The sequence below is a fragment of the Ornithorhynchus anatinus genome, chromosome 2, assembly GCF_004115215.2.
Source record: "Ornithorhynchus anatinus isolate Pmale09 chromosome 2, mOrnAna1.pri.v4, whole genome shotgun sequence".
Lineage (NCBI taxonomy): Eukaryota > Metazoa > Chordata > Mammalia > Monotremata > Ornithorhynchidae > Ornithorhynchus > Ornithorhynchus anatinus.
The window spans coordinates 40,113,772-40,130,946 of record NC_041729.1 but is presented as its reverse complement, the minus strand read 5'-3'; the positions used below and the strand labels follow the sequence as shown (position 1 = coordinate 40,130,946).

Sequence of the window (17,175 nt, the reverse complement as noted above, 5' to 3'; positions counted from 1 at the left end):
TCATTCAGCCAGAAAATACAAAGACGATCATCAAAACCGACTCTATTTGAACCTGGAAATGGGAGGACCTGGAAATGGGAGGCTAAGCCGCAGTATGAAAAGAATTAAACTGCCCAAAATATACAAGTCCTCTATACTGAAAGGCTTCACACTAGTGCCACATATGTACCCTTTGATAGGCTCTAAATTCCCCCTATTAAAGGACAGTGAAGTGACAAACACCATGGGTTCTCACTTTAGCTCATCCTCCCCTGAGGAGTTGATTCATATACAATTTAAGCATGAGAGAAAAGTATTCAGAGTTCCCAGCAGTTGCCTGATATTAGAGTGTAAAGCTCAGCTCCATGACCAGACCAGGTGAAAGGAAAGTCAGTGTGAGGAGGATCAGAGTGTCTCCAAGACAATGTCGGGATTTATATTCAGCCCAGGACTGGACTGTCCAGGGATGTTGAAGGGCAAGACAGAGTTGCAATGACACATTTGTGCAAAAAGCCTGTTCAACTGCTTGATCTGAACAATTGCCACATGGTTTTCCTGCTAAATTCTGGGTAACAAAATACTAATTCCTCTTCCTAAGTGATTTTTTTCTTCTTCCTCATCCCACACAAGGGTCTTTTACCTGGCTGGTAACCTCATACTCCACATGTTTCAGGAAGAGGCCCTTCTTCTCCGGAATGAGCTCCACCTGGATGGTGTCCTTGGCCAGCAGCTCCTGAAGCGTGTGAGAGAGCAGCAGCGGGTTTCCCTGAGGCATCTGCATTCGAAACCCTTCTGGCTCCCTCAGCTTGCTTGCCTGGGGCTTCGGGAATTCTGCAGAAGGAAAGAGGAAAGCAAAGTTAAAAATATCTTCTAAAAACAGAGCTCTCCAAACCGCTTTCTTTCTCTTTACTATGTGCTATCTCAGCACTTGGACTCTGGTCAAGAAAAAGCAGCCAAGCCACTCCTTGCACACTGCACATACTCATTCCTCCTATAAGTCACTCCTCTGAGATCAACGCGCCTCCCTTTATAGAAATAAGTATCACCCATCCCCTATTTATCCCCCTCAGCAGCAGCAGCGATGGCTCCATTTCTTCTTCCCAGCAGAATCCACCCGGGGAAGGTCAATCTCTCACTCAAGTCAAGTCTGTATTAAACTGAGACAAGTTGTAAAAGAAAAAGAAAAATTCTCTTATAATGTCAGAAAAAGTCTCTACTTTCACACTGGAGGTGGAGAGCAATGTAATGACTAAGTATGAAAAGGAAGAATTCTCAACTCAAGCAATTGCGTCCTTTTAACATATAGGGCACAATTCCCTCCTTCTCCCCTCAAATCCAAAAACAAACAAATATTTTAAAACCTCAGAAAGAGAAAGAGAGAACAAAAATTCTCTTTTTGAGAGAGACTCTAGACTGTAAGCTCATTTTGGGGAAGCAATGTGTCTGTTTATTTTTATACTGTACTCTCCCAAGAGCTTAGTACAGTGCTCTGCTCGCAGTAAGCGCTTAATAATTACAATTGAATGAATGAATTAGATACTGTATGTACACTGCATTTTGCAATCTACTGTAAAGTGACATGAGTTTTATATAAACTGATGTACAGCACCAAAGGGCAATTGCCTTTTCAACACTCTCTACTCCTTTAGCTCTTTGTCTCTACTTCCAATAGTCCAGTAAGAGAACTGCATTTGAAAAATTCCGGAAAACTCACTAGCTCCATGTGTCAATGATTTTTGTCCTATATTGGGCAACAGATGCAATTATTTCAAGGATCTGTAATCTGAAATAGGTTTCATGAAAGTCCACAGCAACACAAGTACAAAACAAGTCTGTTTCCTCTGGATATTACTTTTTGAACAACAAATGAGATCAGGAGGAGGGGGAAAGGGCTGTCCAATTATAATCCTGTTAAAAGAGATCTTTCTGCTGTTTAAGCTTTTCTCTTTAGCATTGATACTTATCTTCAGGAAACATAGACCTCCACATCTCTCCAATGACTGACTGGTTCCTAAGAGGATCAGTAGTGGAAGCCCCATCTAGCCCAAAATATTTAGCAAGTATGGCCATTCAAAGTTGCAGAACAGAACAGTTCCACTTGCAAATATTAATACTAGTAGGTTACCTGTTGGAATTTTAAGTCATGCCCCAGCAGAGGGTAATAGGGAAACTAATAAAACCTGGCTCTAGACAGATGAAGAGCAGAAAAGTATTTAGAATAAAGACTGGGTTGTAACACTTGACAATCAAATGAAAGCTTTAAAGGACAGCTTTAAGGTAGCAAAAGTTAACCGGACTTTGAAGCACACCGACTGCTGTAATAGAACTCATAGGCCAACAATTTATCCTGTCTTCCCTCCAGGGGGATATTTTGTGCAGGAGTGCATATCCATAATACACGGGTGCCCAACAGCATTTGATTCCTGTTCACATAACAGAAAAACAACCCTTGAAACCTCAGCTTCCTTTGGGACACAGGTCACAACTGCTGCCCACTAGTATATCAGAGGCCCTATTCACAACATTTCAGTACCTATCCAAGAACTTACAAGAAATTAAGTTATGTTGAGGCCATTGTGGCTTCCTGCTAGGAGAGAGCTAGAAGAAAATATTCTCTTCCACGTACAAACTGAAGGGCATAAGGGTGTATCTTTGGGGGAAAATAAACAGATTTGCTTTAAATCCTCCTTTAACATAAATAGGTAGGATTAAGACTGAATGTTTTAATAAAAGTACATGAAGTCTTTAGTGTGCCTAAATAAGATTTTCGTTTGCAGTCTGGACCTAAACAAATCACTTGGGGTACTCTCTTCCTTGGAATTTACATTTGTATGATGGGAGAAGCCCCCAAGAGAACCCAAATTCTCACTTTCCTGAAGTGACTTTAAACTGGCCTTGCCAACCAAGAAGAAGCACTGACTGGTGTCCTCACCTTGAAACATGGTTAACTTTCTTTAGAGAGAGGAATTTTCATGAACTTCTGAAACTGAATTAATGATTAGCCTAAATTGCAGTCTATTAATAATGTTGGTATTTGTTAAGCGCTTACTATGTGCAGAGCACTGTTCTAAGCGCTGGGGTAGATACAGGGTAATCAGGTTGTCCCACGTGAGGCTCATAGTTAATCCCCATTTTACAGATGAGGGAACTGAGGCACAGAGAAGTGAGGTGACTTGCCCACAGTCACACAGCTGACAAGTGGCAGAGCCGGGAGTCAAACTCATGACCTCTGACTCCGAAGCCCAGGCTCTTTCCACTGAGCCAATCCATTTAGACCCCACTACGTTCTTGGGATTTAATTAGAGAACATACCTTCTATTAAGTCTAAGAGACTTCAATCCAACATTTGTTCCCTCTCCTAACTCTGTGGGGGCTGGGGGAGAGGTGGCAGGGGGGTGGTGTCTCTCAAGGCTCAGTTCTGGGTCCCTTTCTATTCTCCATCTACACACAGTCCCTTGGAGCTCACAAAGAGCTGACAACCTACAGGGAAGAAGAGCGTGGATAAATCAGAGGGAGAGAGCCAATCCTGCCCTCTTGCCCTGGGGCTCCCGAAACTGCGGCTCCAACTCCACACTGCAAGCGGGGAAGCTGGACAGCCTAGTGGAAAAGCCGGGGCCTGGGTTCTAATCCTAGCTCAGCCACTTCACTGCTGTGTGATTTGGGACAAGCGACCTCATTTCTCTGTACCTCAGTTACCTCACTTATAAAATGGAGATTAAATCCTCCTCCCTCTGATTTAGATTGTGAGCCCCACATGAGACAGGGACTGTGTCCAACCTGATTATATTGGATCAACCCCGGAACTTAATACAGTGCTTGGCACACAGTAAGTGCTTAATAAGTACCATAAGGGGGTGGGGATAAAAGGCACGGGACTGCATGAATACACATTGACCCTTAAAATTTTGTGCACCTGGGCTACAGGGAAGAGTTGATCTTAAAGTGGCAAAGTTCCTCATGTAATTCTCAGGAAACTATTATTCAAATTTCAAGAAATGCATGCAAAAACTCTGAAAAAGTTTTAATTCATTTGAATTTCAGGGTTTTTGTACTGATACCAGTTTATGGGGCAACAGGCAAGTAGTACTGAGCAAACATGCAGTAGTTAAAAATAATAACTATTCCTTTAAGAAAGAAATATATATTCAGCAATTATTTCCAAGTTAACACCCATTAGCAAAGAGCCTGAACTTTGATCACACAAGGAATTTGCAAGAAGAAAAGGACATTTTAAATTATTAACACAGCTACATGGACAATGTAATTGAGTACTATTTTAAAAACTTTTTTATTTGGTTTCAAGCATGTTTAACAAGTGATTTCTGGCAAGAGATCCTACTTGAGGAAGACTTCCTCCTCTATAATACTTTTAGCAAACTAGAATGAGATTTTCACTTTTTATTCTGCCCCAGGCTGTACAGGTCATTTAGGCAGTCCTATTCTGAACTGCTAACCTAACCCACCAAAAAGGGAGAAGCTGCCACTATTAGAAAATATATATATATATATAATCTTGAGAGTTTAGTGTGCAAAGACCTTGTCAAGTACTGCTAAATTGTAACTGTCATCCCCTTTCTGTACCATGCCTGCACTTGGGGCACTGCTTAAAAAAAAAAGGAGGGGGGCATTGGGGAGACCCAGATTCTTTGATTATTTCCAAGTCCAAACCTGTTTGACGGCAATGCAGGAGTAAAGTTCCTCAATGATTCTGCTCCCAGAAATCTCTTGAAACACACACACAAAAAGCAGTCTAGGCATTCTTCTGAAGGACTTTACATTTACTCAACATCCAACTGGCATTTTTCCTTATAATCTTCAAGGACAAGAGCTCTGCCTTTCACTTCTTTCACCAATTTATGGAATGGTCAAAGTGGAAGTATCAATTTGATGACCACTAAAACTTAGGAAACAACAACTGGACACTTGACAAATAAGAAAAACTCTGAAGTCCTCCAATGTCTAGACTTCACTTCAACATGTTTTAAGTTTATAGTGGCTTCTCTCCCTACGGGCAGTCTCCACAAGGTTAATCAATCCATCAATCAATGGTATTTGTTCATTCATTCAATAGTACTTATTGAGCGCTTACTATGTGCAGGGCACTGCACTAAGCACTTGAAATGTACAATTCGGCAACAGAGACAATCCCTGCCCAGTGACGGGCTTACAGTCTAATCGGGGGAGACAGACGAACAAAAACAAGACAACTTAATCACGAAAAATAGAATCAAGGGGATGTACATCTCATTAACAAAATAAATAGCATAATAAAAATATATACAAATGAGCACAGTGCTGATGGGGGCGGGGAGGGAGAGGCGGAGGAGCAGATGAAAAGGGGGGAATTTATGATCACTTACTAGGTCCAGAGAATTGTACTAATTGCTTGGGAGAGTACAATATACAGAGTTGGTAGACAGGTTCCCTACCCAAAGAGAGCTTACAAATAGAGGGCTTACATACAGACGGCTGTGTGACTGTGGGCAAGTCACTTAACTTCTCTGTGCCTCAGTTCCCTCATCTGTAAAATGGGGATTAAGACTGTGAGCCCCACGTGGGACAACCTGATTCCCCTATGTCTACCCCAGCGCTTAGAACAGTGCTCGGCACATAGTAAGCACTTAACAAATACCTACATTATTAGTATACAGACATTAATATGAATAAATTACAGATATGTGCATAAGTGTTGTGGGGCTGACGGAGGGGTGAATAAAGGGTGCTAATCCAAGTGCACAGGCATTACAGAAGATTGAGGGAGAGAGGGAAAAGAGGGCTTAATCAGGAAAGGCCTCTGGGAGAGATGTGACTTTAATAAGGATTTGAAAGTGAGAAGAGTGGTGTTCTGTTGTATACAGAGAAGGAGGGAGTTCCAAGTCAGAGGGAGCATGTGGGCAAAGAGTTGGTGGTGAGGTTAGTGGGAGCAAAGCGGGAGTTAGAGGAGCAAAGTTTGCGGGCTGGGCAGTAGTAGGAGTTCAGTTGAGTGAGGTTAACACTTTATGGCCCTCAGTCACCAGAAGGCATATAAAAGTAGTGCAAAATATCAAATAAATTCCCAATTAACCAACTTTATGGTAGATATCTGAAATTTAGCCAAGCCAAATCTTTTAGGCATATGGACAGATGCACAAGTCAGACAGTAATGATTTACTTAACTATTACAGGTTTCCTTAGTTTTGGTTTGATTTCACTACAGCTGGGAGCCTGTGTTGAGAAACATGTTGGTCAAAGCCAGAAGGAACACTCCAGAACAACATATCTCATAGCTGTTCTGCAGCCTGCTGTGCTAGTGGGAGAAGAGCCTCTTCATGAAATGAGTCCACAGCCAAGCCTAAATAAAGGAGTGTTACCGCATTCAGTCAACTATGGGAGGCAGTTACAGTCACCTCTTTCCAAGGTCCAGAACATCCTATCTCATCTGACTCGAGTATGGGGAAAAAAAGCCCAGTCACCATTAAAAATACATTTAAACTTGGCCATTCACCAAATGTTTGAGAGGGGAATTCACAGAGAATAAGGGGTACTAATCCAGGATAAGAAAGTGAACATGGAGAAAGAATTATATAATTTTGCAATAACCAACACCTCAAAAGAGCTGACTGGCTCCCGTTTCCTTAGCCCTTATCTGAATCTGGGGAAAAGAGATTATTAAAAAAAAAAATAGAACAAACCCCACACAAACAAAAAAAACCCATACTCCATCTGAACACAAAGGAAACCAAAGATACTGATTTGTTTTCCTCAGATTACACAAGTGTCCACACATTTGCAATGTTCCGGTGCCCCCAAAGAATATCAACTAGCAAGAAAATTCACTTTTATTCTTCTAAATAAAACCACTCCTACCTGGATTTAAAAATACCAAATTGCTACGCTTTTCAAATTCCACCTGTAAATGATCCAAGTGCTCTAGCTACACCGTATAAAACCCACAGAAATGTTCTATGGGGAGGAAAAAATGAAACATATTCCTCTAAAAATAACAAAGCTGACTGTTCTCAGGAAATGAAGTTGAAATTTCCTCCTCATTACCCCGGGGCCATGGCCTCAGAGATGGGAACTCCATGGCCTTGAATATTGCATACAACCATGAGATACTGCAAGCTGCTCATTTATGTCCAGGTCTCCAGATTTCCTGTCAGCGCAGATAGAGGTTCCCATATAAGCAGAGAGAATTAAAGCAACATTTCTATTCATCAGCATCCTTCTTCTCTCACCCTTCTAACCCACCCCAAAATTAGGAGCTCGATTAGACTTTCCACTCTTTTAGTTTTATTAACGGTCTAGTTCCCTACTTTGCTGACACCCCTGTCAGATCTCTAACAGTGTGACCCAGGCAGTGGCCACAGATGATCACCTCACCCCCACTACTATATCCTAGTAAGCGCTCAATAAATGCTATTGAATGAATGAATGAATACTAAACACTGCCTGGGTGAACTCTGAGACTTTGATATTTGCCCCACCGTGCTTATGTCTTATCTATGAATTATATATTACACGTTATTTTTATTTACATTAAATAAAATGAGCTAGACTATAAACTCATTGTCGGCAGGGAACATGTCTACCAAGTCTATTAGATTCTTCTGTTCTCTCCCAAGCACTTTAGTACAGTGTTCTGCACACAGTAAGCACTCAATAAAAACCACCGATGATGATGGTTTCTTTTCATCTGCCCTTACTGCAATGCTAGGTCACATCTCAACAGAAAACCAAATATACTAAGCCAGATTTTTTAACTTCAGGGTAGTGAGAGCCACAACAGAGAGATGCATAAACTCTCTCAGGGCACCAGAAAACGATGCCATAGGTCCCTTCAACAGGCAGATAAACTGGCTGATCTGGCAGTAAATGTCTTTTTCCTAACCTCTGCAAGTAAAATGCTGAATCATGCCCACTGATGAACAAATAATAACCCTCCAGCTTTAAAGTAGCTGTAATCCTTTGCTCAGGGCCTTAGGAAAGACCATAAAAAAGACATATCTTGCCTTAAGGTAATCACAAACTAACAAACATGATAGTAAAAAGAGGCATCAGATGATATTTGATCAAACATTTATCGAGTGCTTTCTGTGTGCAGAGCACTGTACTAAGCGCTTGGGGGAGTACAGCACAACAATGTAACAAGCACATTCTCTGCCCACAGTGAGTTTACAGACTGTGGGGGGTGAGAGAATGACAGACATTAATATAAATAAATTATGGATACATACGTAAATATTGTGGGACTTGGCTGGAGGGGTGGAAAGTCAGGATGGTGCAGAAGGGAGTAGGAATGGAGGAATGGCTTAGTCAGGGAAGGCCTCATGGAGGAGATGTCCCTTCAATAAGACTCTGATGGTGGGGAGAGTAATTGTCTGTCAGACAGGAAAAGAGAGGGCGTTCCACGCCAGAGGCAAGATGTCGGTCAGAGGTTGGCAGCAAGACGGCAACATAGACAAAACTGAGGCACAGTGAGTAGGTTGGCATTGGAGAAGCAAAATGTACAGGCTGGACTGAAGCAGAAGAGTAGTGAGGTGAAGTAGGCAGGGGCAAGGTGACTGAGTGCTTTAAAGTCAGTGGTAAGGAATTTCTGTTTGATGAAGAGGTGGCTGGATAACAACGGGAGGTTCTTAAGGAGTGGGGAAATGTGGATTGACTGTTTTTGTAAAAAAAAATGATCTGGGCAGCAGAGTGAATGATCCGGAGTGGGGAGAGACAGGAGGTAGGGAGGTCAGCAAGGGGGCTGATAGAGTAACCAAGGCAAGATAGGATAAGTGCTTGAATTAATGAGGTTGCAGTTTGGATGGAGAGGAATGGACAGATTTTAGCGATTCAGATTGAACCGACAGGATTTAGTGATAGATTGAATACGTGGGATGAATGATGGAGATAAGCCAAGGTTACGAGCTTGTGAGACAAGAAGGACTGTGGTGCTTTCTGCAATGATAGGAAAGTCACAGGGAGAACAGAGTTTGGGTGGGAAGATAAGGAGTTCTGTTTTGGACATGTTAAGTTTGAGGTGACAGCACACATCCAAGTAGAGATGTCTTGAAGACATGAGGAAATGAGACTGCAGAGAGAGAGAGCAATCATGACTAGAAATGTATATTTGGAAATCATTTGCACAGAGGTAGAAGTTGAAGTCACGGAAACAAGAGTTCTCCATGGGAGTAGGTATAGATGGAGAATAGAAGGGGTCCCAGAAGTGAAGCTTGATGGACACCCACAGTTAGGGAGTGGGGGGCAGAGCTGAGAAAGAGACAAGAGAATGAGCGGCCAGAGAGACAGGAGGAGAACCAGGAGAGAAGAGCGACAGTGAAGCAAAGGATGGATAACATTTCCAGGAGAAGGGGATGGTCAACAGTGACAAAGGCAGCTGAGAGGCCAAGGAGGATTAGGATAGAGTAAAGGCCACTGGATTTGGCTAAAAGGAGATCATTTGTGACCCTTGAGAGGGTGGTTTCTGCAGGGAAAGGAACCAGATTTGATTGACCAAGACCACAGTGAAAATAACTTGCCTAAAGTACTGTCAAACTGTAAAACAATTCTATAAGGCACATTTCAGGTTTGCTTTATTAATCCATCACTTCCTTAGATGCTCATTTTTTAAATGTTCACACAGAGAGGCCCAAGAACATTTTCTGATGTTTAGAGGATTGTTTCAAGAACTCTGGGAAACTGGCACAGTCTACATTAAGGTTGAAAAGCTTCATAAGCACATAAGTGTCTGCTCTACTTCACTGGATGCTATCTATCCCCACTGCCACTCTCACTATTCTAATTAATTGTATAATGAAGAATTAAAATTTCCTGATACCACAAAAATCAAGGTTTTTAAAATAAACATCTACAATAATTTTCATAACTACAGGAAGAAGTTTGAACTTCTGATTATGTTGAGACAGCCAAATGAAAGTGAGAAAGGGGTCATTTTAGTTTAGACAAGACTCAAGACAATGCAAGATGATATTTAGACTCAAATATCAATCAGAGGTAGCACCTGAAAGGCACTCTTTATTTGAAAATTTAACACTTATGGTACCATGTCAAAAAGCACACTGTTCTTCATTAGCTAGCACAACTGCACCTTGGCCTAGTGGATAGAGCAAGGGTCTGGGAGTCATAAGGACCTGGGTTCTAATCCTGACTCTGTCACGTCTGATGGGTGACTTTGGACAAGCCACTTAACTTCTTTGGGCCTCAATACCTCATCTGTAAAATGAGGATTAAGATGGTGAGTCTCATTTGGGACAGGTGCTGTGTCTAACCTGAATAACTTGTATCTACTCATTCATTCAACAGTATCTATTGAGCACTTACTATGTGCAGAGGACTGTACTAAGCGCTTGGAATGTACAATTAGGCAACAGATAGAGACAATCCCTGCTCAATAACGGGCTCACAGTCTAAATGGGGGAGACAGACAGCAAAGCAAAACGGAACAAAACCAAACAAGTAGACTGGCGATTACAAATACAAGTAGTACTCGTGTTTAGAACAGTGCTTGGCACATAGTAAGCACTTAGCACGTAATGTAATTATTATTATTATTATTAGGGTTAAAGTGGAGATTAATACCCATGTGGGAGATAGATTGTGTCCAACCTGATTAGGGTTTTTTTGGCATTGTGTCCAGTGCTGAGTACAGGACCTGGGACATAGTAGGCACTTACATGACATTAAAAAAAAATTGTTTGGTAGCCAACTTTTCAGTTCTGACCTCTCAGTGAAAACTTAAGTTCCAACCCATCTCAGGGCAGCCACAACATTCTAAAACCTTTAGTTCTGATATTCTTTTATGAATTTGCCATTAATTAGCTGAATAGGAACACTGTCACAGACCAGCCTTTACTTGATGACATTTTCTAAGTGATTTCGGAGGTGTTAGTAACACAAGAGAGATGGCATTACAGTCAGTTACTGAGAACAAGCTTGGTCCTTGAGCTGATAATAGAGTCCAACTGCAAATTTGCAGCAGCCAAAGAGATGAAAGTGAGCAGAAATTAGGGAAATGAACATTACAGGAAAAAAAAAACATGAAGAACTCACATAGATTAGAGGAAGTGAGATAATGACTTGGATCACTGAATATCAGCAGAACTGATATTCTCACTTGAATTCAGTCTTTGCAAATGATTACAGATCATGTTTTTGTTTGTTGCCTAAACTGGCAGCTTTCACCTAAAAGCAAGGTAGTGGCCATAGAGTACTTTATAGAGAGTGCAAAGTTAATAAATCACTTGACTCTAAATAAAAACAAATGGACATTTTACACAGAACTTAAGTAGTTCCATCTCTAACGCACATGCAGAATATTTAGCCCATTACCCAATTATGCCTTTTCTAAAACATAAAAATGTGGCCAATTCATTAAATTTGCTCCTTCCCTTAGATCAGTGGCGAGAGGGTTTAAAACTAGGGAGTCTTTGATAAGTATTCCCTCCAAACTAGATGGCCAATACAGAGGGGAGAAACCCCACTTAGGGGAGTGTTCCAGTCAAAACCACTCTCTATGTATATATCTCTATAAATCCACAAAACATAGATGGGTCAAAAGTCCAGTATGGAGAAAAACTAAAGTTTTCAATAACAGTGTATTAAAAATTAAGAACTTCTAGTTTAAGACTTCTGTAAAAGCTCTCACTCTACAGCTCAGCCAAATAAGGGAAAAAGAGTAGCAATCCACAAATTTCTATCAGGGAAATGGCATTTCTGCAAAACTGGACCCTACCCAGATTCTCACTAACAGCTTGAGGTGTGATTTTAAGTTTCGCTTGCTTATAGCTTTCAATGCGAGCTGATTTCCAGATCACACTAGGGTTTCTCCTTCACTGGTGAGTGATATTTGGTTCCAGATAACCCTAACAGTGCCAAATCATCAAGTTTACTTAATTCTGCTTCCCCACACAGCTTATTTTACAGTTTGAGACTCTTTCTTCAGAGTTGACCTCCTACAGTGGCAGTGATGGCAATTTCTTGCATATCTTGGTCTTCTCAACTGCCATCCCGTTCGGAAAACATTAAACAGACAGAATACAGTTCGAAAACTTATCGCTCCCAGCAACATTCTGTTGAAAATCAATTACCTCAAATAAGTCCAAGTGCTCCCTTTAATTAACCATACAGACCCTTACAAAGTTTGGGCACTCACCTAAGTTTAAAGATGAATAAAAGCAATACAGCAGCGAATATTCTGGTAATATGCTGCCAAAATAATGAAACTCTAAAAGCTAATTCATTCTATTTTTTCACATGGCAGATTTGCACTACAAATTTTGGAGAAAACACTCTTAGTTTTGGATAAAACACTCTTAGGGGCTGTGTGCCCTTCAGTGGAGGTACTTCTGATAAAAGGGCAAGTGGTGTCGGAACAAAACATTGAGTACATGCGTGCAATATCAGAAGTGACGTTCGCGCTAGAATATGGTTTTTTCTCAATATGACGAGATTCATCACCACATCACAGGAGTATAGTAAAATGAGATGACTGCATAAATTTCAAAGGTGATCGGATATGCCAATGGCACTGGTTAGGGTTTAAAAGGGGAGGGAGGGGAAGGGAGGGGAGAGGGGAGGGGAGAGGGGAGGGGAGAGGGGAGGGGAGAGGGGAGGGGAGAGGGGAGGGGAGAGGGGAGGGGAGAGGGGAGGGGAGGGGGGAGGGGAGGGGGGAGGGGAGGGGGGAGGGGGGAGGGGAGGGGGAGGGGGGAGGGGAGGGGGGAGGGGAGAGGGGAGAGGGGAGAGGGGAGAGGGGAGAGGGGAGAGGGGAGAGGGGAGAGGGGAGAGGGGAGAGGGGAGAGGGGAGAGGGGAGAGGGGAGAGGGGAGAGGGGAGAGGGGAGAGGGAGTTTGTTCTGTACCTATGAGTAGGTTTGTAGCTGAACTCAATAATATGTGACTAAGCAATCTCAGCTTTACATGCTGGCACTAGTCATTGAATCACTTGACCTGCATCCGGTTACATTCCCAGGTTTGGGGGTTGAAAAACCCCCATGGATGCCAATTGGAATATGCGCTCTATTTAGTAAACAATTGGGAAAAGGAAAGTAGAGGGCTGGTTGGAGCTGGCAGCCAGGAAAAGGTTTGGACTCATGGGGTCCCAGCCGTATTAATCTCTTTTGAAGAAGGATTTGTGTACTTAAATATCAACTACATATAATTTGATTTTTTTTTCACTGATGACAAATAAGCAGTTTGATATTGAAGTAGCAATTCTTAATCTGTTTCTTAAGGCCTGTCTGCAAACGTGCTGTATTTTATATATTGTATACCTGCTTAATACACATCTCTAATGGGCTGGGCCCAGGTCTATTTAACTAATACAGCACTACACACAATAAGGTGCTGATCTCCTGAACTTTATCAGGACATGGTCAACCACACAAGCTAACTGTGATTACCACAACAGGTGAGCCCTCTAGACTGTTAGCTCCTTGTGGGCAGGGAGTGTGTCTATCAGCTCCGTTTTATTGTACTGTAAGTACAGTGCTCTGCACACAGTAAACACTCGATAAATACAACTGGGTAATTGAGCCTTGTTCCTGAAGCATCAAGAGCAAAAACCCAAAGAAATGGACGCTGGTGACTGTGGATCAAAAAGGGCCATTCGCGCTGTCTCATCCCTACCTGCTGGGGCACGGAGTACCCCAAGCAAGTAGGCAAGTGATCAGAAGGCACAAGGTAAAATCCATAAAAGGCTTGGGGGTTTCTTTTAGGAAAGACCCCTGGAGGGCTAAAGTGATGCACAGTGCCACAACCCAGCAGGCAATTATTAATTTTTTTTAATGGTATTTAAGCGCTTACGTGCCAGGTACTGTACTAAGCACTGGAGTTGATACAAGTTACTCAGGTTGGGCACAGCCCCACCTGGGGCTCACAGTCTTTTACAGGTGAGGTAGCCGAGGCACAGAGAGGTTAAGTGATTTGCCCAAGGTCACAAAGCAGACAAGTGGAGGAGCTGGCTTTAGAACCTTGGTCCTTCTGACTTCCAGGCCTCGGCTCTACCTGCTAGGCCATGTTACTTCTCACAATGCTTACTTTGGTAGCCCTTGGGGGCTTTGACACCCAATTTAGCCCACTATTTTTTTCAGGATTTCTGCTGAGCCTGCCTACCTCGCAAAATACATAAGTGGTTCTGCGGTCAGAGACCCTCCCCACTGCTGAAATGCCCCTGACAGTCATTTCCCTATTTGAGGAGCAGGGTCTAGAATGCAGGTCTCCTGATTCCCAGAGGATAGTTGGGGCTTTAAAGGGGAAAAGCATACAAACTCCATCCTCCTGACATCATGGTAGCTGTATGCCTTACACCAAAAATTGGCCCTAGATTTGAGACTCCATTAAATCCTGTTCTAAGTAATCACTGGATATAGTTGTGATTCAATCAGAACACTTTTTTAAACACCATTACATTTTTCACCATTCCTGAAAGACAAGATAGAAGGCTTGGACAAAACCTTACCTTTCCCACAATACCTTCAATATAAGACCATGCTCACATCACCTTTACTAACCTGGGGCCTATATCCAGTAAGGATCATTAATACTTTCAACGTCTCTAGCTTTGACTCCACTTGCAAGTAATGATATCAATCAGAAGCTGAAGAGCTGTAAACTGCAATGAAATCCCCCAATCCGAAAAGCAAAGATATCAGTGTCTCCTTCTGAACCCCAGCAGACCCCATCTGTAGGCACATCTCCTTTTCCACTTATTACTCATCGGAAGAAAAATTTCCCCCATTCCGTAACACCAGTTTCTGATAGCATCACAAAGTATTAGCAAAATTGGTTCTCAGTAATAAAGCCTTAAAAAAGTCACTTCCTCTTTCTTGAAATGGAAATGGTTTATCTTTGCAAATTGCATGCGGCACACTTTTGATAGAGGGTTTATTTTTAAATGAACAGTTTAACAGCTACAAATCAACGAAATTCATTCAATTGTATTTATTCAGTGTTTACTGTATGCAGAGCATTGTACTAAGCGCTTGGAATATAGAATTCGGCAACAGAGACAATCCCTGAGCAACAATGGTCTCACAGTCTAAAAGATCATTCATAAGTTTGTTGGTTTGCCTGTCCTACTTCATGGTAAGTGAAAGACTTCGTCCACTTTCTAATGTTACATTCCAGCTTTTCTCAACTCTCACTTCAAGTATTTATCATAAGTTATTTGTGGCCTCCCTTGTTCAGAGTCCTAACGGATCTAAACTATTGCCACTGCATTAAGTAAATAGAAATCCATTTAAAAAGTTACACGTCCAACAGATTCAATTGTTCATTTAATCGGATTTATTGAGCACTTACTGTGTGCAGAGCACTGTACTAAGCGCTTGGAAAGTACCATTCAGCAAAAGAGACAATCCCAGCCCATGACGGGCTTAGAGTCTTTTGGCCCCGCTGCCCCTAAAGTGCATTCGCGGAGCAGAACACCTGCTTTCTTCTTTCACAGGTGAAAGTGAAAGAGAACCAACGAAGGGCAAAGCTCTGAAAGAAAAGTGTCCCGTCGTTGGGCAAGGACTGCATCTGTTGCCGAATTGTGCATTCCAAGCGCTCAGTACAGTGCTCTGCACAGAGTAAGCATTCAATCCAGGCGACTGTATAAACGAATCCTACAAAACCAAAAAGAAAAAAAAAGTAATGATCATGAGCCACAGGAGGAGCTTGGCTCCTACCATTTGCCAACCGTTCCGATTTTACTTGGCTGGGGGCCCGGCCTGCGAGCCCGTCTTTGGACGGGGATGGTCTCTCTCTGTGGCCCAACTGTCCATTCCATGCGCTTAGTACAGTGTTCTGCACATAGTAAGCGCTCAATAAATACCACTGAATCCTACAAAACCAAAAATTAAACAAAAAAGAAATGACCAAGAGCCACAGGAGGAGCTTGGCTCCTACCATTTGCCAACCGTTCCGATTTTACTTGGCTAGGGGCCTGGCCCGCGAGCCCGTCACTGGACAGGGATGGTCTCTGTTGCCGAACTGTCCATTCCAAGCGCTTAGTTCAGTGCTCTGCACATAGTAAGTGCTCCATAAATACTATTGAATGAATCCTACAAAACCAAAACGAAAACAAAAAAATAATGACCATGAGCCACAGGAGGAGCTTGGCTCCCACCCTTTGCCAACCGTTCCGATTTTACTTGGCTGGGGGCCCGGCCTCTGAGCCCGTCATGGGGCAGGGATGGTCTCTGTTGCCGAACTGTCCATTCCAAGCGCCTAGTAGAGTGCTGTGCACATAGTACGCGCTCAATAAATACTATTGAATGAATCCTACAAAACCACAAAGAAAAAAGTAATGACCAGGAGCCCCAGGAGGAGCTTGGCGCCTACCCTTTGCCAACCGTTCCGATTTTACTTGGCTGGGGGCCCGGCCTGCGAGCCCGTCATGGGGCAGGGATGGTCTCCGTTGCTGAACTGTCCGTTGCAAGCGCCTACTACAGTGCCAGGGTAAGCGCTTAATCGATGCGATTGAATGAAAGAGCCGTGGGCTGCCCCAGGAGCGAAACAAACCAGGGGGCCGGTTTTCCCCTTCGCCCAACTCTCGCCCAACCGAGGCGGCGGGCAGGGAAGGCGGGGTGTCTGTGCCACGCTGCAGGAGGCCCGGGAGGAGCTGGAGCTCCGAGGGGGGCACCAGGACTGGCACGGCCCGGGGGGGGGCGGATGGAAAGACGACCGGACGGACGGAGGGGTCCCGGTGGAAGGGGAGGGGGTGGGGATGCTGACGGTACCTGCAGACGGCGGGGGTCCCTCCGGCCGGTGCCCTGGGGCCGTGCCACCCTGGCTCTCCTGCTCCTCCTGCTCCTCCTGCTCCTCTGCGGGCAGCTGGCGGTCCATCCCGCGGACAGTCACGTGAGAAGCCCGCCCCCACGTGACTTCCTCCCCTTAGCAACCGCCCCCTCCCACTTCCTCCCCTTAGCAACCGCCCCCTGCCGCCAACGACATCGTCATTCATCCATTCAGTAGGGTTTCTGGAGCGCTTACGATGTGCAGAGCACTGGACTAAGCGCTTGGGAGAGTACAATGCAACAATAAACAGTCATTCCCTGCCCACAACAAGTTTACAGTTTGGGTAGGAGGGGAGACAGGCGTCAGTGCAAATCAATAAAATTGCAGATATTCATTCCTTCATTCAATAGTATTTATTGAGCGCTTACTATGTGCAGAGCACTGGACTAAGCGCTTGGGAGAGTACAATGCAACAATAAACAGTCATTCCCTGCCCA

At 43.4% G+C, this 17,175-nt stretch overlaps 1 protein-coding gene across 2 annotated transcripts in view; it reads right to left on the bottom strand.

The window, feature by feature from the left end:
* SNX8 (sorting nexin 8) overlaps window positions 1–16,815 on the bottom strand; it is a 43,554-nt gene extending 26,739 nt beyond the window's left edge. For both annotated transcript variants that reach the window (XM_029049575.2, XM_029049583.2), the window contains exons 1-2: window positions 16,681–16,815; window positions 620–810 (exon numbers count right to left, since the gene is read on the bottom strand). In XM_029049575.2, the coding sequence (XP_028905408.1) occupies window positions 620–810; window positions 16,681–16,786 (297 nt within the window). In that variant the 5' untranslated portion in view covers window positions 16,787–16,815. The remainder of the gene's footprint in view (window positions 1–619; window positions 811–16,680) is intronic.
* Between the last annotated feature and the right edge of the window lie 360 nt (window positions 16,816–17,175).